This window comes from Camelus bactrianus, chromosome 8, assembly GCF_048773025.1.
Source record: "Camelus bactrianus isolate YW-2024 breed Bactrian camel chromosome 8, ASM4877302v1, whole genome shotgun sequence".
NCBI lineage: Eukaryota > Metazoa > Chordata > Mammalia > Artiodactyla > Camelidae > Camelus > Camelus bactrianus.
Window position 1 is genome coordinate 28,573,289 of NC_133546.1, and position 23,889 is coordinate 28,597,177.

A 23,889-nucleotide genomic window follows, 5' to 3' on the forward strand; every position below is an offset into this window, starting at 1 on the left:
CCCCATAGACCAACAGGAAACAATAAATAGATTTGTCATATTTGCTTAAATAATTTGCACAACCTTTTATCTCCATCCTAGCCCCTTTGTTTAAGGTCTCTTTCCTTCCTCTACAATAGTTTTCTCAGGTAACTAGCTACAAAACTAGTCTGAAGTCCCAGGTTTCCCAGGTAACCCTCAGCTACTTCATTCATCCACACAGCTTTAACTACCAACCTAATACCACTGAATCCCATATCCATCTCTCAGATAAGTCACCTATGTCCCAGTCCTTCTTCCTGGACATGCCACTTGATCAGCCCACAGGTGCTTTAATATGTCTGAAACTGAACCCATCATCTTCCTGTCACCAATACTGTTTTCTCATTATTATCTTCCACATTGGTGTAGGGCACTACCGTCTACCAAGCTATCTAAACCCCAAATCTGGGAGCCACCCTGGACTTTCCCCTGTCTTTCACAATCCACCCTAAACCTGAAAATACCTCTCCTCCTGCCTGCCTCCGTGTGCAGGGCGCCCCTCATTCCTCGTCTCCACTGCAAATGCCCAATGCAGGCAGCTCTCAGCACCTGCCCTGTCCTTTTTCATTTGCTGATTCTCTCCTGCTCCCTCTCACCATCGTGCTTGTATACGACTAGCAGTGTGACCTTTCTAAACACAGATCTGATCACTGCAAGCTCCAAATTTTTTACGGCTCCCACTCCCGACAAAATAAAATCTGAATTAAGAGCTTAACGATAAGTAATTCGTGTGCAGAGTGAAATACGCACCCTCCTCTGGGTCACTTCTCAGCCTGGAAAATACCTCCCTTTCACCTGGCTCCGTCCCAACATTCTTATCTTTCAGCCTGAATCTTTCCTTTTCTGTGTAGCCTTTCCTGACAATCCCAGGCTGAGTGACAAGTACTCTCAGTGGTTCTCATTAACTTCATCACACTCATTATCACCTTAAATCGTAATGGTTTGTGTGTATGACCTCCCACTAGAAAGCAAACTCTGTGAGAGTAGGGCTCGTATTGGTTCATCTTTGATCTTCAATATGCCTGGCACTTGGAATGTTCAATAAATACCTGTTCAATTAATTCCACACAAATAAGTTACAAGAACCCAAAAGGAACTGAAGAAGTTTTAAAATCAAAGAGGAGTCTTGTGTGCACAGCCAGCAGCTCTCCAAAAGCCCCAAGGGAGCTAGGATGACCTGATAGCTCAGGCAGTATGATCAATCCCAAGTTCACTGGGCCAGAGGCGGACAACCCAGAGCCATTTACTCACTACAATCATATTCCCCCTTCCAATTCCTACTTTAAGACTAGATATAGAGCAAAAGAATACAGAGGAACTGAATTTTCAGACAGAGCAGAGCAATGAGAAATTCATTACTTCTCTACCAATCAATCAGATGCAATAATAATCAAAGTCTAACTTTGGCAAAGTCTGAACAATTTAACACAAATTAGAGAACTTACAAACTGTAATGATGGAAGAAAACTTCATGAGTCACTCAGATCTCCAGCTTAGATGCCCTCATAAATGGTACCCTCTCTTCCATCTTAAAAGAAGCTCAGTAAAGATATTTTACAAATCCCTTAACACCTTGTTCCAGGATTTAACAATCTTTTAGAGCCCGAAGTTTTTCCTAATTCCTAGAAGGGTGTACTCCTTGTAAAGACTAAAAAGAGGCTGACTGTTTTTTTTCCTTTTAAATTAACCCTTCCTTAAAGAGTCACTCTTAAACCTTTTCTGTCCTGGATTTAAGAATTCTACATACAATTTGCAATAAAAACAGCAGTAATAATGGGCACTATAAAGAACACTGAGATAGTGTCAGACTTGATGCTAAGTGCTTTTCATCACTGTCTCATTCAGTCCTCACAACATCCTCATGAGGTAAGCATCACTATTAGTCCCATCTTACAGATGAGTTTAGGGTTATTAAGTAACAGGCACAAGGCTGCCTAGCTGGGAAGTGGCAGTGACCATTAGAATATGATCTGTCTGAATCTAGGAACTTCTAGGTCACTATGCTTCTCTCTCTACAGTGTGTGCTCTCTCCCCAGTATTCTGCATCCTCTCCAGTTCTTCTGTGCTTCACTGAAAATGGAGAAGAATTTGAGTTTCACATGTCTATCACTTGCGAGTTCACATTATCCAATTAATTTTTTTAAATAACACTGTTAAATAGAATAGATTTGCCTACTTTATTGTTTTTTCCAGAGCCCCCCAAAAAGAATTTACTCAATTTTTTATCTTTACTATTGTATTTATATACATAAATTATATATAAATATATATATGCAATATATTACATAAAGCATATATATATATATATATATATATATATATATATATATACACACTTTTATTTTTGAAATGCACCAACGTTAGTCCCATGTCAATTTTTACAGAAAGCATTAAGAACAATGCAAATCTATAATAACTTTTATGGAGGGAGGTAATTAGGTTTATTTATTTAGTAGAGGTATTGGGAATTGAACCCAGGACCTCAGGCATGCTAGGCATGCACTCTACCACTGAGCTGTACCCTCCCTCCAAATCTATAATAACCTGAAATGGGTTTCTGATGTTAGGAAAGTGCTGTTGCAATAAGCGTTCTCGTATAACTAGTACTGGTTATTAATCTTAATAACTAACAGTTTTATAACATTCTATTTCAGGTACTGTGCTAAGTACTTTCAAAACATTAATAAGCATTAATTATTTTAGTGGAAAAATATATTAGAGGCAACTAGGCAATGTGATGGGCAAGTTAGCCATAACTTTTGGCAACTGGAAGGTCTCCTAACACTAATTTCCTTTATCTGAATGGCTTCTTTTGACCACAGACTCTGCCCTTCAGTCATTTCATTCACTTATTTTTCTTTTTATTTGGAAATCAATATATACTTTATGGTTTCAACATATACTTTATGGTTTAAGTGTTAAATACACTTAAATCAAAGGCTTTAAACATAAACCATAAAACTACAAACTATCACCGTATCACTCTAACAGTGATGCTAAATTTGTCACATAGCACCACATAGCACTGCCCCTTTAGTACGAAGGTTCCCAAGGCATCTGATATAAATCTTAAGGTTTGAAATCAGGCCAACAGATGGTTGGATTTTCAAAATAGCCTGAGCCACAGCTGCCACTTTGTGTTAGCATCAGATTAATAGCTGATACACCAGTTAAAATACAGTGAGCCATCACTAAGATTAATTTCCTCAGTTATGTATCCTGAAACTTTCTCTGACTCAAGCAGATCTAAAGAAATAAGCTGAGAGTTTCAAAAACTATCAGTTGCTTTTCATTTTTATTAGGGGCATAACAATGATATTTCAAACACTTTCTTTGTAGAAGACAGGTTTCATCAAGAAAACATGTAAGAGCACAATTAGATTACAAAAAGGAACAAGATTGGCATTTGAAATATAATATTTTACCTCGTCAAAGGTTCTGCTTTTAAAGAACATTATGCTTTCTAGGTAAGATGATGTAAGTGCTAGTTAAACTGCAATACTCTTGGATTCCTTTCATCCCAGCTTTTATCCTACACTTACAGGTGTACCATTTGGATGGTAAACTACATGGTCCCTCAATTTCTGTGCCTCAAAGTAAATAATTAAATAATGGTTTTACTCAGCACTTATTAAATTACTTGATAATTTTGCACAAAGAAGATTTCCAACTGCTAAAGTTTTCCAGTGGAATAAAAATGTACAGATCCCTTAGATAAACTGTCTTTTCACTTTTCCCTCTTCTAACATGCTTGAAATAGATTCATCTTAATTGGTCTAAGTAGAGATGAAATTTTCTTAAGTCCTCTCCCTGTCAGCCTGTGCAAAGGAAAACAAGACAAATTTTTTTGGTCCTGCCCACCACAAAAGTGACATTCCTAAATTGTATAATATAAATTTTACATAATACTGATTTTTAAATGCATCATTTCATATAGATACGCTATTGTCAGTCTTGGGTATTTTTGTACTTGTTAACACTTTTACCACAGAATGCTTAAATAGAAATTTAAAAGGGATGGACAAGAAAAATTAAGGACAGAGGAATCAAACAAATTAACATTTCACAGAGAGATAAGTAGCCATCAAAATTCATTTGTTCAAACAAAAGGTGGGAACTATTGATCAAAATTAAGTTTGGAAAGCAGTCTGAGGATTACATTTTTTCTTAGTTTTATTGGACCCATGAACTAAAGCGGGAGTTCTTAAATGTTTTGGCCTCAGGACTCCTTTACACTCTTAAAACTTATCTATAAACTCCCCCTACCAAAGGCTTTTGTTTATTTGCATTATATAGTCAATATTTATCACATGAGAAATTGAAACAGAATTTTAAAAAAATTATTTATTCATTCACTTCAAAATATCAATAAACCGCTGTATGTTATCCTAAAAAAGTTTTATAAAAAAAGTGTATTTTTAATTTAAAAATTTATAGTGAGATGAAAGGCATTATTTTACATTCTTGCAATTTCTTTAATGTCTGGCTTCATCAGACAGCTTTATCCTCATATCTGATTCTGCATTCAATCTGTTGCAATACTATTTCATTTGAAGTGTAAGAAAAATCCAGCCTCAGACAGAAATATAGTTGGAACAGGGAGAAGGATAACAGCCTTTCCAGATAACTGTGGACATTCTTCTTTGATATTGTATCAAAACGTGACAAGTTGTAGATTCTTAAAGTTCAGCTGCAACGTGGAATCTCAAAAACGTATCAATGAACTTTTCATGCTCTTTATAGTTAAATCTTTTGGTCTATCTTGAACTTATAATGGATCTCTTATACATGCGTGTCTTTGTAACAAACATGCATTGGTCATCTTAAAAATACTGACTCAGTGAGTTATGCAAACATCCCATATTTGATGCATTTCATTATACAACATCAAAATTCATTAATATCACTCACCTCATTAGAAAAGTCTTTAAGTATGGACTGCAAAGGGGAACAAGTAAACTTTTGGGAGTGAAGAAAATGTTCAGTATCTTGGTGATGGTAATGGTTTCACAGGTGTAGACATGCTAAAAACTCATCAAGCTGTACACTTTAAATAGGTACAGGTTTTGTATGTAAGTTATACCTCAATAAAATAAAGACAGATAGTGTGATAAAAACAAACTGGGAAAAGGGAGTTCAATATTCCACTCTGTGGTCCCTACTTTTGTGTATAAAATTTTCCATAGTATGAAGTGGGGCAAAGTCTTTAAGTTTAGGAATCTGTCAACTCATGGTAATAGACCACAGTTTTCTGAAATTCTTATCATTGCCTGAAAGCTTGAATTTTATCACTCGCAGTAAATCATGTCAGTTGTCCTTGATGTGGCAGGTGCATTGATTTTCAAGAAAATGTCTGCCAAATGCCCAAGTGTGAAAACGATAGTTTGTCTGTGGATCATTTTTCAAGAGAAAATGGTGTTCCACGAAAGTGTCTACTTTAGCTCGCAGCTTAACCAACCATACAGCGCTTTTCCTTAAGTCAGCCTCCTACTTCAATATGCAGAGGTGCTTTGTGAGCACCTCCCATTTTTGTTACACGAATATTAAGCAGGCACATTCTCAAAGGTTGAGATTAAATACAATTAACAATTTTTACTACTCAGCAAGAACATTCTTATGTGAAATTGGCTTTTAAAAATTTTTTTTAACTGTAATTGCCTTGATTCACACTGGCCACCCACAGTTTTACCCACAATTGCTTTTGCATCATCAGTGTAAATGTTAACCCAGAGGAAAAGGCAAATAGTATCTTAGTATTATTATAAAAAAATAGTTTTGCCATCACAGGCCCTAAAAGTATCTCAGGGACTGCCAGGGGTCCAGGGATCAAACCTGTAGAACTAGCGAACTAAAGTCATTTTTAAAAAGTTTAAAAACCCAACAAAAGTGTAGCCTAATAATTATTAGACTATTAAATCATTTATAAGATAAGCACAATGAAGCACATTTTCACAGCAAAAAGTAAATGATTCACAAGAGAAAAGCAGACATTTAAGCACATATCTGTTACCAATACCCCTATCTACTAAGAAGACCTTTAAGTGGGCACATGGCATTTAAGCAATACAAACATTTTCAAATGAAATATTTTAGATATTTATTACTTATCATTGATCTGACAAAAGCCCAGATTTAAGGATGCTCAAAAGCTCAAAACTTTTTGTCCTAACCACACCTTTTACCCAAGTGAGGAAAATACAGATTTCCTTCTCCCTCCACCCTCTCCTGCCCCATCAACCAATGGGTCAATTACACTGACAGCATTATCTTCTATAGAGAAAACGCCCAGGCTTACATACCAAACTGGGCAAGAGTCAGAGCTTCTGGAGTTCTGCCCGGGCTCCTAAGGGTAAAGGAGCACTGAAGATCAGGACACCAAAGCCAAATCTGAGAGTCTTCTCAGATGCAACCCCCAAAAGTCCTTTGCTTTGCTTTTGGCTGAATCACCGCCTACAAAGGACCACTGGGAGTCGCTGGATGGACCACGACAAGCCTTATAAGACTGACAGGATTGGTCTGAGCTGTTCAAGTCTCTTTAGGGTGACTCTCAAAAAGCAGGGGCACATCTGGATAGAAGAAATTCATTGACTCAGCTCACTCAGAATTCTCCATAATGCTTCAGTCCATAAAGTCTGAGTCTGGTATCTGGTTGGTCTGCCCTGTCTGGCACTGGGTACAGGCTGGTGACTACAGCTCTGACGACTCTAACTTACTACAACCCTTCTCTTCCATCACTGTATCTGCACAGGCCTATTTGCATTTATTTCAGCCCACAGCTGGCCCAGCCCGAACCCTTTCATTACTTCAGTCTGGAACTAATTGAAGGTCTATCTTTAGGACCCAATCCTGTGTCATCAGTGTTGAGTATTAATATTAAACATCACCCTCTTTTTATCCCACATCTACCTACTCAGTCTCCTTCACAGCATATTCACTGACTCATTACATGTACTGTGACCATCTCCTTTCCAACCTCCCTCACCAACTCTGTAAACACACAGAGCCCCCACACCCTCATTAGCTTCCTCAGATAACCAGACCACAGACTCAATCCAGGTGCCTCCTATCACTAACATTATCACTATTATTCCTATCACTTAATACTATCACTAATCTTACCTCCACCCTGACTCCCAATACACTGCTGCTCTCCCACTGCAAATCATACCTGCTGTTCCCAGACACTGTCCTTTCTCCACTATCTGTCTCGTCCTATTTACTCCTCATCCCCACACATTCCTAGAAGCTAAAGTTACAAGCTTCTTCCACTGTGTCCTATCAAAGCCCACTGTTGTTATGGACAAAGCCCTTTTCTTCCGCTCCTCGTCCTCTCCATTTCTCAGATGTAGACTTAGCTCCCCAGCATCTCTGTATCAGTCTTAAGGGCTATGTCTTACACTTCTCTGTATCTCGTGATACCCAAAAGGAGTATACACGTTGTACATGCTCAATAACATTCATTAAATTAATTGTGAATAATTGTTATTAAGCCAGAAAACAGCTGGGGTTTCCAGAAAACCGTATTTTTACCTCTGCTTGAAAAAGTGAGAAAGTAGTACATTGGCCTGCAAAAAACAAAAACAAAAACAAAAAAAACCTTCTAGACCTTTCCAAATTCCCCACTGCCTTCTATAAGAGATGTCTGACAGCTGAAAGTAAACTAGTCTTTGCAAGCACTAAATTGCTCACCAGTCTTACAAAGGGTGTCATTTAGTCAATTACCTTCCCTAAGGAAATATAAATGGAACAGAGCTGCCTGAGAAAAATTAATTCTCCCAACTCCAGTGAGCAGCTCACAGAGAATGGCTTTCACCACCCTAGATATCCAAGCTATATTTCATTCCTGGATTCGCCAGGAGGAACTGGTTTATCACTTTTTTTTTAAATTTGAATTTTAGCTGATTAATGGAGTTAGGTTTGTAAGAAGTTACAGCCCATATTAAGTAAGCATAATATCAACCAAAGTTTTGATTACAAGAGACTTAAAATGCAGCACCTTTTTCTTGGATCTGAACATATGACTGCTGCCTCCACATCCTATCAAGCTCCCCAACCACACAGAAAGGTGCAAGATGGCAGAAGATGGATAGGAAAACGCTTAGCGTGTAAACGGAAATAAGAAGGCTCGAGAAACAGCGACCTCTGGCAAGGGATTCAAACTCAGATACCTTCAGGAACCAAGCAGGGAGTGTGAGTGAGTTAAGCACATTGCAAAAGAAGAATAAAAGAGTAAAGGGAGTGGTGAAAGGCAGCTGCTTTTCTACTGCCTACTATCCCCACCCAGCAACTCACTGCACGCAAGACAGTGGAACAAGTGTGGCCATGTTTCTGATTGTTCAAAGGCAGCAGAAACCCAGGGTTTTTTTTAAATTAAATCACTCCAAAGTTGGCAAGTAATTAAAATTATAAAAACAAATCAAAAAGCCCTGTGCTAGTCAAGCACGACATGAAAGGCTGCTAATGTGTGATCTTTAGAACACATGGGAAGGTTGAGAGGGATGGAAAAAATATTCTATACAAATTTCCTAAAACTAAATCTCTATTTCACACCCACTTTTAGTAACTAGATGTCTATGTTAATCCTCTGCATCTGAGTACTGAATTAATGATCATACCAGGCAGATAAAAAGCTCAAATGCAAAAACAAAAACAAAAAAAATACAGAAGAAAATATGAATGAAAATGTATCAAATCATTCATTTGTAGACAACTCTAGTCATAATAATTAAAGAAATCACAAAAATTTTATTACATTTTTACAAAAATTAAAAACATGTAATATGAAGAATATCTTGTTACCAAAACTAAATGCAAAATAAACCAGAAAAATATTTGAAGCCAGTACGACAAAGGGCTAATTATCTTTATACACACACAAAAAAACCCTCAAAAATTGGTAAAAGACACAAGAATGAACTCCAACTCCTTAAGGACAAGGATGGTTAGGTGTCAGTTCCTAACCTAATATAAAGCAATCTACTCTGTCGGACTAGGGCTAAGAAATCTGCAAAACCACACACGGGGTTATGATGAGGAAACATGCACAATAAAACGAGCCCTCAAAAAAACTTCAAAAGCTTTAGAGGAAATAAAATGCCACAAAAGACTCAACAAATAGAAGAATTCATATCCAAGGAAACAGATTTTCAAAATACGAAAAGAACTTTAAAAATTAATTATATTGAAATCCTCAAAGAGACAAATGAAGGAATAGCATCCATGAAGCAAAGAACAGAATAGGAAAATATGAAAAAGAAATCAATTGGGAATCTTGGAAATGAAGCATACAGTCATTGGTATTAAAAAAAAAAAATGTCCTAAAAGGTATAATTGAGACAGCGGAAAAGAAAATTGGTGATTTGGAATCCAGCACTCTCCAAGAATGCATCATTAATAAATTAAGAGAGATGGAATATGTAAATCTAATAAATTCACATATGTACCTACATACAAAGTTTTACAATTAATTTCAGGAGGTTCCCAGAGTCCTTGAAGACCAACTTCTACTCATGAACTCTGAATACAAAATATCTTAAGATCTGAAATCCGTCCCACTCTATTAACACATATCACACAATGTTCAAGGTTCAAAAAACAGATATTAAATTTGAGTTAGGATCAAATTAAAGAGAAGCCAAACCAATGTAAGCCAATTAAATCTGATTAAGCAATGCAATTCATAAAGAGTCCTGAATCCTGCTGAATATTCTGTTGCAAAACTCAGTAAGATCAAGAAAATCAGTAATTATCCATAGCAAATACAAGACTCTAGTGTGTATTAAAATTGGTTAATTATTACATAATAATTATCATTTTAGAGGCAGATATTATTTTAAAGTTCATACTGGCATCACAAAATGTGACAGAAGAAAACAGAGCATGTGTAATAGGCAAAAACTATTTTGTAAATAATGTTAAATGGGGATACAAGATTGGTGAAGTTTGAAAGAAGCTACATTACTTTGAATTAGAAAAGGGTGAAGACAAAGAAGTCTGAGGGAAAGATCTAGAGAAATTACTCAGAATAAGGAGAATTTTAGAAACTAAGCTGGAAAAGAGCAATAAAAGAAAATTCAGTGGGTGGAACATGGTGATTTGGGGGGAGCTGAACAGAGCTGTCTAACAGCAATGTAGGTGATACATGCCGTGAGCTGCTTAACGCAGCCCCACAAGACCTTCAGTAAAATCTACGTACTGCTTTTTTTTTCCTAAATGGGAGTGGGAGAGATAATGAAACACTGAGTTCTCCTTCAAGGTTGGCCTAAAGTAATTACAGAGAAGATATGGAAAGCTAGCCAGAATCTGTATTACACAAGAAGGATTTAAATTTGCCTTTTACAAGGAATCTAGACAGAAATGTTTGGTCCTCATCAAAATTTTGATGGAAGACAGCTCTCTTACAGAGATTCCAAAAACATGAAAATATTCCTTAAAATATACTTGAAATGTTTTGAGGATGTAAACTTCAAATGACATACTGAATGTCTTCTGTTTAAGAGAGCTAAGATCTCTGGAAGGTAAAGTGATGACTTCTCTGAAGATCTCTGGTGAGAACTGAGCAATAAAATTGTGTCTCTTGAACATTTTAAAAATGCTTTAATAAAATTCAGCATTAAGATTCTTTCAGAATAGATATTTCCACAGGTTTTCTTCAAGCCGACATGGAGAGAAATTACCTTGGTGAAGACCTTGAAATATTTAGATATATATATTTATCTTCTTTGAATATTTTCATGTTACTTCAAAAGTATACAAATCAGTTGTCTTGAAATTCACAATTTTAAAAGGATACCGTCTGGTTTGAAATAGTAAATTTGAATCACAACAGATCAGGCTCCTTTGAAATACATTCACATTGCAAACGATGAGAAATACCTCTGTTCTGTTTTAAAAATTCTTCATCTGGTGTACATACTTTGCACTTGGAAACATAACTGTGTATAAATCTGTCTCATCACATGCCATCTCCCTGATGAGATGATAGAGCTTCTTTATGTACGAATCTTTGTTTCCTCTTGAAACACGTTTCTCTTAGGGAAAGAACCGACGGACAAGTTTTCAATCTTTGCAGGTCATCTATGCTTTCTCTTCTCAGAGTGAAACTGTCTGGCCTGGCACATTCTATTCCTAACTAAAAGCAGCAAACATGACTATGCCTAGAATGCAATGCTGTGGTCATGTAGGCCTTCCTTGGAGAAGATGCTTTCTTCATATTCACGAAATAAAATTTGAAATGAATTCTGAATCAACATTTCAAGACTTCATTACGATTAAATTTAAAGCACAAAAGTATAAAAACTATAGGTACTAAAATCTTGATTGATAGATATGAATACTAAATATGTTCTACATAATTTTTAATGTATTACTGTCAAACCATCATATTTAGGAAAATGCCATTGAGAAAAACATAAAACACAGATGTTTGCCACAACAGAATGATGCTAAAGAAATCAAAACTAAAGATAATAAACAGTTTTTAAATGGCACTCACCAATCGCAATTGAAGACTCACAGTGATAATAACCATTACTTTGTTTTTTCTTCAGCATGGAGCAAAGATCTATGCGACGTACCACTTCTTCTCCAAATCTGTGACTGATAAATTTTTCATAGAACGTGGGGTCTATTTTTTTCACTCCCTTGAAATGACAAAATAAAATCACATCAATCAATCTTTTCATCTTGGCAACCAGCTCCTATCTGTATCACTTTCTTAGAATCTGATATTACATTTTGAAATATAGTACTGTCTACTGGCATTTGAAAATGGATACCACAAAACTGTTGTAAAGTTTTCTTTTAAGTCTCTCTGCCTAGAATGACTTGTATTTAAAAAAAAAAATCACTAAAGAGTGTTGAGTTTGAACTTAGAAGCATTTAAATTTTCATATACTTTAAGCTTCAGAAGTAATAAAGTATATCAAAAGTTGAAATTTGAGGTATCAAAGAAAGAGTAATCATCTCCAACAATGGAGAAATGGATGACTTCTTAAAAAATGATATGGATCTTAACATTTTATAGAGTGTAAAATGTTTTAATAAATGGATGTAATTATTAAACTCCTTATGTAAGAATCATCTGAAAGACAGTTAAAGGTTATTTGAATGGGAATAAAGGGGTCAATGGACCTTCCAAGTTTTTCTCTACTGACCGCTCCTGATTCTCACTGTGCTTTCATAGCAGAAGGAAGGCTTGTTGTTGAAAAATTACAGTGGGATACCCGTGGTACCTCGGTAGTTTCCCAAAATACGTGAAAGAACGTCTCCCTTTCGTCTTACTATACAGTGGTCCTCTACCCAGTCTCACAGTCCCGAAACAGTCCATAAGATGAACATACAATACTTTACAGGGCAAGTTTATTAGCTGACCATGTGCAAACTTTTCCTTTTAATTTATATACATATTTTTACATTGCCCTGGAGATACCTGTCATTTGTTAAAAGTTAGAAAATATAAAGAATCTAGAAAAAAAATTAAAATCATTCATGACCCCTGTTATTTATATAAAATACATTTAATCTTGTGCTGTATATCCTTTGAGTCTTTTTCTATGCATATAATTTTCAGATTATATTATATAAATTTTACTAAAGTGTGATCAGAATACATATTTTCCTTTTTTATTCACAAAAATTTATTACAAAAACTTTTTAAAATAGATATAAAAAAATTAAATCTCCCCAAACTACTACTACTATAATTTTATTAAGTATTTATTTTTCCTATGCAAAATATGAGTTATACCATGAGTACTATGTGATAACCAGCTTTTTTTCAGTTAATGTGTCATATCAATAAATAATACATAGATGTGCAACATATTTTTATGTTGCCATAGTATTTCATGGTATGGAGATATAATTTGTTAATCTAATTCCTTATTGTTGGACATTTAGGTAGCCCTTAATTTTTAATATTATATTTAACATGTTTTTATTGATACACATTTTTGTTCTAGGTTCAAACTGAGCTCCTGAACTTCCCTGCTTCACCCACAGTCTCTCTTATTTCAGTTAACAGTAACTGTTCGAGCTGATGAGGCTGAAAGCCTTGAGGTCATCCTTGATCCTCCTCATTCTCTCAACCCTACCTCCAACCAAATCATGTTGGCTCTACCTTCAAAACACATCCAATTCTTACCACTCCCTTGCTACCTCTGTCCAAGGCACCTCTGTTTCTGTCTTTCGCCTGGATTATAACAATAGCCTCCTGTTTCCCCACAGTTGCCTCTTCTAGAGCCAGAGTAAGCCTATAAAACCATACATCCAGATCAGGTCACCCCGCTGCTCAAAATTCTCAAAAGGGTCTCCATTTCTCCCAGAGGAAAAGCCAGATCCCCAGACCAGCCTGTAAGGTCCTGTTCGCCCTCTCCACACCTCTTGGGGCTCGTGTCCTCCTCCTCTCTCCTTCATCCCTCTCCAGCCTCCCTGACCTCCCTGCTCTCCCTAGACCATGCCAGGCAGAGCCCACTCCCAGCCCTCGTACTGCCTGTTCCCTCTTCCTGGAATGCTCTTCCCCTAGATATCCTCATCGCCCATCCACATCTCCTTTCACTCCATGCTCAAATATTCCTTTCTTAAAAGGGCCTCACTTAACCACACAATTTAGTTTGTACTCCTGCCCCAGGAGGTAAATCCTCCCAAATTCTCTCCTTCCTTCTCTCTTTATACCTATTTATGTATATTTTCCCACAGCACTTATCATATTCCAACAAACTATGTAATTTACTATATGTTTATTTTTCATTGACTGTCATTATCTGTCTCTCTCCATTAGAATGTAAGCTCCACACAATAAGTTTCATCTGATTTTGATTCACTGAAATATCCCCAGTGCCTAGAACAGTACCTAACACAGAGCAGCACTTTGATAAATAATTGTCACAAATGCAAAGGAAGATAAAGTTTCAAGAAGAGGACAGGTGAGGGTGTTAAATGCTGCCCATTCAGAGTTCAACGAAAAAGAAGCCAGGTGGGTTTCTCTTGATTGGTGAGCAGAGCGCCTTGAGAGAGACAGCGGGGCACAGGGCCATGGGGCAGTCACAGCGCGTGAGCACAAGTCCTGGCTCGGCCACTTTTCAACCATGTGGCTTCACTTCGGTTTCCTCATCTGTAAAGTGAGGTAAGCAGCAGTGCCTCCCTCTAAGTGTTACACGGACCAAACGAGTGAACTTACAAAAGTGCTCAAAACAGTGAGATACAGTAAATGCTACAATATATATCATATATATAATTATCATTACTGAAAACCATAGGTGAGATTTCAGGGGAAAAAAAAAGTTCTGAGTAAATGGAAACTAACCATCCTTATTTGTCTTTCAAATGCTTTTTCATTTGTGTGTGTCTGTTGGGTAAGGGTCGGGGTAGGGGTGTCATTCCTTTTAACCAGACAGAAGACCAGCGACAGCGGAAAAATAAGGACCTTCAGTTTTCAAGATACCATTGCCAGCATTGTCTAGCCATTGTAATCTCCATTTCAATTTTGAAAAATGTCATTTTTTTTAAATAAGAAATAAAGGAAACGTAAGCGTGACTCTCATCTGGTAGGCTAATTAATTGAATTTTAGCAAAAAGTAAACACCAACTATTTTGCAAGAATTCTCCACAGATGACTTCCAACATGAATCTTAAGGAGTTATTTTTTGCTGGAGAGTGAAATGGAATTAATTCTTCAACTCATAATTCATAAAGAGAGCTGTGGTTCGAAGAGGCATGAGGCCTTCAAAGGCACTGAAATTATATGCCCTGATCAGAAAACATCTTCAATAATAAAGTATCCAGAAATAGGTAAGAATTTGTACGTAATACTAGCATGACCTTTTTCTCTGAGGAGTATTTTTGTTTGACTATATATTTTGTGGGAGTTTTAGGCTCTTTTGTCCCGTAGCAACGCATTTGTTTGCTACTAAAATCGATGTGAATTAGTCTCATCATCCAGCAGCAGCAGGTGCTGCTCTTCTTTCATAATAAAGGAAAGATTTTTATGAGAAAATAAACAAGTACATCAAAATCGGGTATCTTCAGGGAAAGACAAAGCAGCCTTCTATTTTCTGAATGGATCCAATGGGTTGCCAAACTAGTCCCAGGGACATCACCCTGACAGATTATATTTGAAAGCGGAAAAAGCTGGTTTTCAGGTTTTGCCCCACAAATTATTCTCTGCTTCCCTTCTTCACAGGCCAGACCCTTTCCACGGCACCCTGTCATTTAAAGCTAGATGAGGTATACCATGTTAGGAGAGCTCGAGAAAAAAATCACAAAGATGGTTAAAGCCAAATGTGACCTGTAATGGCTGAGGGAGCTGGGATTGTTTCAAACAGTATGTAGGGTGTCTTCAACAAAACCACGCCAGGGGTGCTGTGACTCTGGAATTCTGAATATGTCTGGTGATTGTTTATGTTTGAAAATAATTTTTGCCTTGGACCTAGCAGGGAAAGGGAGTATTTTTAAGGCTTCACACTGATAACTGTAGCCAATATAACTGACGTATCAACTATGCGTCATAACATGGAAGGAGAAAACAGGAAGCTAAACACAGGATGTCACACTTTGAAACAATGAATCAGTGGCAAGAAACATCGAACAGAAAACCTTTCCAAGATTATCTTAATCAGTCATCAGAACTGACTGCAGTTTTACTTCTCTTTGGCCTAGTTCCAGTTCCAGTTTAGGGAGAATTATCAGTGATGTTCAAAATCACTTGGTAACTCCTCTCTGATGCAGAGGACCATGAAATCCCTGAGGAACTTCATTCTTGACTGTAACTTGACACCCAAACAGCCAATACAGGAAAAATACCATTGAGAGCATGATGAGCGTTTTTAGAATCGTCTGATGGCTGCATCTGATAAGTCATGGAAATTATTTACTTGGGAAGCACTCACCATATCATTTACATTTAGCTAAATGATGTGTATAATCTAATATGAACCCAGGAGGGCTCAGTCTTACATTACTATGCATCCAACTTTATTTTCAATAGAAGTAAACAGAGCCACAAAATATGAAAATTCACATTAGTGAATAAGCTGAGTGTAAAAAATCATTCATTTAAGGTTCTGGAAGATAAAATACTTCTTATTCATCTCTAGCTTCTATGACAAATTTATTGTGATCAGAAAACCAATGGAATGCTAGTTTTGTTAAGAAGGTTAACTTTTTTTGTAATAGAAGATATTTTTGCATTGTTACGTGTTATTTATTACAATAATCACAAGTCTCCACGATAAAAAAAAAAAATTAACAGGCTGCATATCAAACAAAACAACTGTGTGTGTGTCCTTCAGCGGGTAAGCCTAACATTCCTGGAGTGCTGCTGTTCTCCAACAATCTATTCCTGTCATGCAGCAGCTATGAAAGAAATGCACATCCCCTGTGATAATGGCATAGAACCAAAATTCAGAACGCAAATGAAGAGCCAGACCAAGCCGGCCTGTCATCTGGGACATCAGCTGATTAAAGAGGAATGGTAATCTTTTACACTCATTCTTCCCTCAACCCCTCTCAGGCTCCGTTCCACCCAAGCCTTCTCTGGACAGAGATGGAAAGAGACAAGGAGTCTTTATGACACCACTAACATGCTCTAGAGTAGCCTGGGGATTTCAGATCCAGTGTCCAGCACCCCTGGGTGAGAAGGGCCTTGCAGTCCTCCCACCTCCTCTTCCTGCCACTCTGGGCCAGCCTGGGGGCCTGGGCTCTGCCTGGCTCCCCGTCCAGCAATGCCCACTTGCTACCTGGCTGAGGCCTGGACACCCTGCCCAGTGCCTGTCATTAAATTTAGAGATACAAAAGGAAAGAGTGATGGAAAAGAGAAAAAACAGTAGTACTTTGCTCATTGTTTTGTACCAATCTGAAAAAAATGATGATTTCTATCATCAGTTTAACAACAAAAATTAAAAATACTTGCATAGTGTTTATTGTGTACAGGTACTGCTCTAAGAACCTATTAACTTATTTAATAACTGCAGTAACCGATGAGATTAGGACCATTATTATCCCCAGATAAGGAAGCTGAATCACAGAGTCACTTACCGAAGGACACACAGCTAGTAAGAGGTGGAGCTTGGATTCAGATTCGGGATAAGGGGAGAACACAGATAAATTGAAAAGAACAGAATGATAATATTCAAGCTCTTTCACTATTTAAAATATTAAAATTCTCCTCTTCAGATCATATAATTTTTTTGCCTTTTAATAAAATATTAAAATTCTAAGAATATTAATCATTCTTCAGATACAATCATATGTACTATTATATTTCTAAAACCAATGTGAAAATTATGTTGGGAATCTCTAGCATCTAAAACACCTGCATTTAATATGCTGAATTAAAATTAATAAAGTGATAATTATATGTCCATAGTAAATGAATTTCATAAAGGGAGATAAGAAAAACTTCATAGGTGCTATCTATACATAGTAAAAATTATCCAAATAACCCAGCCTGTAAAAAGAACTCTTCTTATACTGCTAATATGCAAATCATCAACTAAAATACTGGCAGAGATAATCTGCAATTTTAAATCAGCTGTTTATCTGAGTGTACAGTATTTCTCATTCTTCGTTTTACTTTATGCTGGAGCATCCACGCATCTCACCGTGGGGTTTTTCATGTAAGCCATCCTCTTAATCCCTCTATTTATATACCTGCTTTTAGAACTACTGTTTTGTTTAATCCTGAGACCTTGGGGGAAGAAAAGTACTAACTCTTTACATCAAACATTTACAATAGTGTACCTTTCAGTAAGGAATAAGTAGAAACAGAGCTTCTAGAGCTGTCTTTAATCTCTTGTTGGTAACTCTTCTCCCTGTCCCGACACTTCAAGAAGAGCTGGATGCTCCTTGGGGCTATCAAGTGGCAAGGAAAGCTGTCACACAGGGAAGGTGATACGCAATTCCTAGTAGCATACGCCACTTCACAAAAAAAGCCAAGAGAATCTACTGTATTGCTTGCTGGGCCTGGAGTTTTTCTCTGCAAGGTGCTGGCATCAGAAAGAACAGAGGAAGAAACATGGCTTTGGTCCACAAACGTTTAGTTCATTGATGCTGACTAGCGACAGGTTAACTGGAGAGAGAACACATCAGTGGTACCCAGGAAGTTCTCAAGGTTGCAGGCTCAATACACAAGCACAGGCTCGTTAAAGTGCCTTTGTTTACCACACAGTCTGTCCCTGTACAACCTCATGCTTTGTCTACTTAGCAAACCTCAATTCCTCCTCAGGACTTCTTGAGTACAGCATGAGAGAGCATATGCATTTTGGCCATATAACTGTTTATGATATTTGCGTGGCTTTTCCCATTCTAATGAAACACAGTCCCCTAACTGAGGCATCTGAGAATGCTTCCTGGACAGCCCCCATCTCAGCTGGACCCTCAGCTCCCCCAGATGAAGCTCCAGCTGCACTGCCGCCCCACCGCAGTCTGCAGTCACTCAGATGTAAACAGGCCGCAGCCTGCTCCTCCCATTACATCTGTTTTCCCAATGCTTTGCTCTTTGGAGAAAATAATGACATGTTCTCCTGGATTCACCAGCTTAACCACTTATTTCTCTAAACTAAAGAGAAAACATAAAATAACCCCCGCCTCATCAGATTCCTCACGCGTGACACACGTACAACTCAATCTAAAATGGTTTCCTCCTTCATTGCAATTGCTTTCCCTTCTAATGAATACATCCCAACATTAGGTAAGTAATGCAGCCACTGGTGTAAAAACTTCTCAGGGTCTCAGTAACCAAACAGGACAGTGAAACTGTTCTGCAGAAGATCGTTCAGAAATAAGTTTATAGAAAAATCCTGACAAATGATTTTAACTCGTCCTGTAACACTGGCCTGTACTCTGCAACACACTTATATTGTGGTTGAAAGTGTTCTGCTTTTATAGCCTGAAGACAAATGTGAAATTGCTCTGAAAGAAATATTCTGGTCCAAATAAAGTAATGTAACAAATTATTATAATCAAATTCAGCTGTGGGAAGGCAGTAGCCAAGGAAGGAAGAAAAGTACTTTTACACTCTGGCCAATAGCGTGAGGGCAGTGTCAAGATACAGTTGCACTCAGAAGGCCTTACAGAAGGGTCTCCAAAATGGTGTCACAAATTCTACCAACAATTAAAAATGCTGCTATCAGGTAGGTTATAGAGAAAGAACACTTACTGCAGGAACCAAGCTGGAGTTCCCGCAGCCAAGGGTGGCTAATTCCATACGCAACATAAACTAGTTTTGTTAGGTCTTTAACTATAGATAATGTAAAGTTTTGCCCTGGCAAAGAGATCAGTAACATTTTTCTTTAATTTACAGGAATGATCAATAAAAAGAACTGAGAAATTTGGTATTATTCAATTTCTAGGGTACCTCTCTCTGGGAGAATATGATTTTAATGAATGGTCAAAATAAATCAGCTCATATTTAGGAATGGAATTATAATTCCAGTGTAAACTAGTTACAGTCTTGGATTGCAATCTTAGCTTCCCCTCAAATCTAAATGAGGCTCTCCAGAAAAATACAGCTTAACCTTCTTGTATTAGGCAGTTAATTATAATTAACAAGAGATGACTGCCCAGTGAGCTTGGTCTCTCTTGACAGCAGTAAAGAAAATCTTGTTGCCATTCAAATAATTTAACTGGTTTGCTTTTATGTGGGTCAGAAATTAGCTGTGACTTACTAAACAAGCTAATTTTGTATCTACACCATTTTGGGGCAAAGTTTACGTTTTCTTGATCAGATGTTCTATTTTACCTTTCGCCATAATCAACCCACGGTAGGGCTTGCCAGTTGTCACACAAGATCATTATGCTTCGTTCTGTCCTTGACTAGAAAAATGAAATTAGTATGTTTCAAAATGTCTAAGAGTGACTTGTTTAGAAAAAAAATTTCCCATAACTAGTGGTAATAGTTGAAATAGACAGAACACTTATATTTTAATGTGGTTAAGGCAAACCCATGCAATTCTAACTACCCTGAATATTTCATTATTGCATCTTTTAATGCCAGCTCTAAAATTCTGTTTCTTAAATTATACTTAAATCAGAATTTTGCCTGTGGATACAAATGCTAGAAAATAAGTAAAAATTTCCAGTGAATCCATATGTCTGAAGCAAAAAATATCATTTAGCCTGAATTATCAAATCAGCATTTCCTAAACCATGTTCTGCCAAATATTAGCACTACAACATGGTCGATAAAACAAGGACATTTGGGAAACAACACTGAGGTAGAATATATAACTGTTCAAAACATCCACTGCCCTCCTTGCGGTGCTCTTTTCTGCAAGGGATCATATACCCTGTTCCCTTGAATTCAGAAGGAACCATACGACTTGCTCTGACCAGCAGGATGTGAACAGAAATGACATGTGTCACTTAGCAGAAGCTTTCAGCCTGTGATTCACCATCTCTCTTTTCCTTCTGTGGGAAGACCAGAGAAGTCCTAGAGGGAAGATGCTCAGCCAAGGCTCTGAATAAAGACAACACGGGGCAGAGCCACAGATGACCCATGTCCTGGAGCAAACACGAAACCTGTGTTGCTGTGAGCTCTTAAGTATCATGTGCATGTCAGAGATCCTAAAAGTCCTGAAATAAAGATTCAGATTATTTAACCCATCATTGCAAATATGCACTTGATCACAGAATCTTTGTCTCATATATAATCCTGGGACATGTTCTGAGAAAAAATTTCCAGGAAATGTCAATGAAAATACTTCAAATCTCCATTCCACTTTGCACAGACATAATATTAGGTTTACTGTGTCACTTCTTCTAGGGTTTTCAAAATGTTCAAAATCTCTAACAGAACAAGAGTCACCCAGAAGCCATTATGATATTCTGACATTAATTGATTCCCAGAATTCTTCCTTAAAATAATTCAGCTTTCTGCTTATTATTCCCTATCTGATTCAATACTTAAAGATGTACAGACAGGTTTCAAGTAAACATTTAGTCAGTTTACCTTTGCAGATATTTCCAATCTTTAAACAATCATAAGCTTATTTAATTTTTTTCAATAAACAGAAACAGACAACACAACACCATGAAGCTGAAAAATGCATTAGAAATAGAAGCAAAGTCAGCTGCTACATATAGTGCTTTTTGATGTACAACAGATGACATGGTTGACTAGTGGCAGCTGGAATCTCAGAAGAAATTGCAATTCATCTCACAGGAGATTTCATTGAATTTTTAGTTTAAAAAAAATTGAAATAAAAAGAGATGTAATGTTGTGTTTTATTTAATTTTTGATTTTCAACTAAGAAAAAATCCAAGGAGAATTCCATACTATATGGCCTTAGATTTAAGTGCACCTGATAATACGAAAAGAGGCTCAAAACAACTAAAACTTGTGAGTAAGGTAACTAATGTCACCTGACATTGGGAGATTCAGGAATGGAGTAGTGAGACAATCTGCTTTATCACGTACCAAGGATATGACTAAGGTCAGCTTTCTGTCTGGAATAATAAAGGCTGGCTGATCCCAGGGGCAGCTCAAGCGCCATCTCTCCGGGAAGGAGTGCAGGCAGAGGCAGGGCCCTGGCAGGCCCTCTACTGACACAGGGATGGGCTGCTCACAGTGAGGGTGGCCTTTACAGTGACAGGGGCCTGCCCGCCCTCTCCACCACAGCCCTGAAGGGATGCCCCTCCCTTTCTGAAGGCAGCACTCACAGAGATTCACCTCCTCTGGGCCCCCTTTGACATTTTCTGTGCCTGAAGCCCTCACCCTCTGGGAGTGAAAATGGCCTGATGACTGCGGAGGTCTCCCACCAGCAGGCCTGCTCCTCACTCCGCAGTCGCCCCACCCTGAAGTGGCTTCCACGCAAGCTCTGATGGTCCCAGCTGCTCCTCAACATGCTTGCACATAACTTGGCATTTACAGATTTCTCTCTCTCTCCCAGTTTCACCAGAAAGGTCGTCTGTGAGTTTTTCCCCATCGTCTTTATTGCTCTGCAGGCTTTCCAGGAGGAGAGGTGGGAGGACCGCCACCACCTTCCTATCAGCACTTACAGACCTTTCCTCTGTTCGTCATTCTCCTTCCACACAGACAAGAAAGCTAATCTACAGTCTAAAAAGAAAATTCTCCATGTGAAGCCAAATTAGCCTATTTGGTCAAAATGCCTACCGCATAAGACATTTCAGAATAGCACAGGAGTCAAGAGTCATCAAGACCAAGCTCCTCCTTTCACTGTGCCACTCTTGACAGAGGTCAAGAGAGGTTATGAGATTTGTCCAGGACTAACCAGAGCTAAAGAAAGAAAACTCAGACTCCTTCAAATTTATGACAGAGACTCCTTTGAGAAGGAATAATCCAGTTTTCAAATGCCCATTATCATGCAGACCCAGGAACAGAGCGGGAGCCAAATCACACCAGACCAGTTAAGGAATCCCTGAGTAAACGTGCTACTTGATAGATATATGAATAAATGATGGTTGCAGGTGAGGAAAGATGACAGCAGAGAGTCCTGGCTCGGGAAGGACTTAGAAGAAGGTTAGGATTCGGCCAACCTAGTGTAGAAATTTTCAATTCCAATCTTGGTCCTGTATATCCAATCAAATAATTCAGGGACTGGGGCTTTCCCCTTACTTGTACCATCAGGACAGGATTTTCATCCACACAATCTTCTTTTCCACTACCCACTGTCGCTCCCACTGATGCCTGCCCTCTGTCTCTTTCCCTACTTCCCCCGACCTCAGCATCAAATGGTCCAATAACCACCCCTCTGCCCTTGCTATGTGCATATCAAATTCTGCACTCAAAACAAACCAGAGTAATGACAATGGTAGCTAGCAATTTCAAAGATCATCTCTTTGATTCTAAAGTTCTTTCATTGTCTGACTCTGTGAAAAGCTGCTACAGGGAAGTATCAACTAATAACCTATAGCTCTGACAGCTGAAGTGCTGTATTAGTAATTTGAAAGAGTCATAAATCAGGAAAGATGTCTAAGAAGCCCAGAAAATAATTTATGCTGAAAAACAACTCATCTATCCATGAAAAGATCGCATTGATTTCTTGAGGAATCTAGATCTGCATTAAGATGCGTGTTTGATTCGAAACTGGTCTTCTTCTGCCACCAAGTGTTGGCACGCGCTTCTAACCAATCTGTTTCTGCAGTGTTTAGACCACAGAAATACAAGGTCACACAATGAGAAAAATAAATCCAAAGAATGCACTATATAAAAGCATGGACCTAAATAAGTATCAGTCTAATCATGTGAAACAAATACATTCTAAGGAAAGTATACAAATAATGAATTTTAGGTACTATTTCAGAGACACAGTAATTTATATATTTTTTAATTGAAGTATACTCAGTTTACAATGTTGTGTCAATTTCTGGTGTACAGCACAATGCTTTAGTCATATAGGAACATACATATATTCATTTTCAAAGAGCAATTTAGTAAAATTTTCTGAGGCTTCATTCGATTAAAAAAAACTACAGCTTTGAAAGCACAATGTTAATCAAAATAGCTTTAAAATACACAGTAACTACTTTCAATATTCTCGTATGCAATATACCCTAGAATTTCATGGAACTGAGAATAGACAAAAGTAACACATTAACTAAATGCCTCCTAATGTTAGAAAAATATGTAATTGTCCAAAAAAGTCTTTATGTTTCCCAGAATCTCAGTTAGAGAACTTAGTTCTCTAGCTTGGGAACCAGAAAACCATGCTACAGCAAAGAAAGTTCTCTACTAGGAAATTTAAAAGAGAGTTTCTATATTTTCAAAATTCTGAACACAATCTATAGAACTTTTGGTTACCCCCAAAAGGATTTTGACTTCTACTGAATGGCACTGCCTCCAAACAGGTGCCTACAAGAGGACAGTCCCCCAGGAACCCAGGGACTTCCGCAGCCAACAGTGATCACTAC

The 23,889-nt window shown here is 37.6% G+C and overlaps 1 protein-coding gene across 9 annotated transcripts in view; it reads right to left on the reverse strand.

Moving 5' to 3' along the window:
• Positions 1-23,889, reverse strand: part of AKAP7 (A-kinase anchoring protein 7) — a 106,026-nt gene that overhangs the window by 38,686 nt on the left and 43,451 nt on the right. For 6 of the 9 annotated variants that reach the window (XM_074368360.1, XM_074368361.1, XM_074368362.1 and 3 more), the window contains exon 7: positions 11,516-11,663. In XM_074368360.1, the coding sequence (XP_074224461.1) occupies positions 11,516-11,663 (148 nt within the window). Of the gene's footprint in view, positions 1-3,299; positions 11,052-11,515; positions 11,664-23,889 lie in introns of those variants that run through there. The other 3 variants (XM_074368363.1, XR_012508617.1, XR_012508616.1) reach the window with 3 other exon arrangements.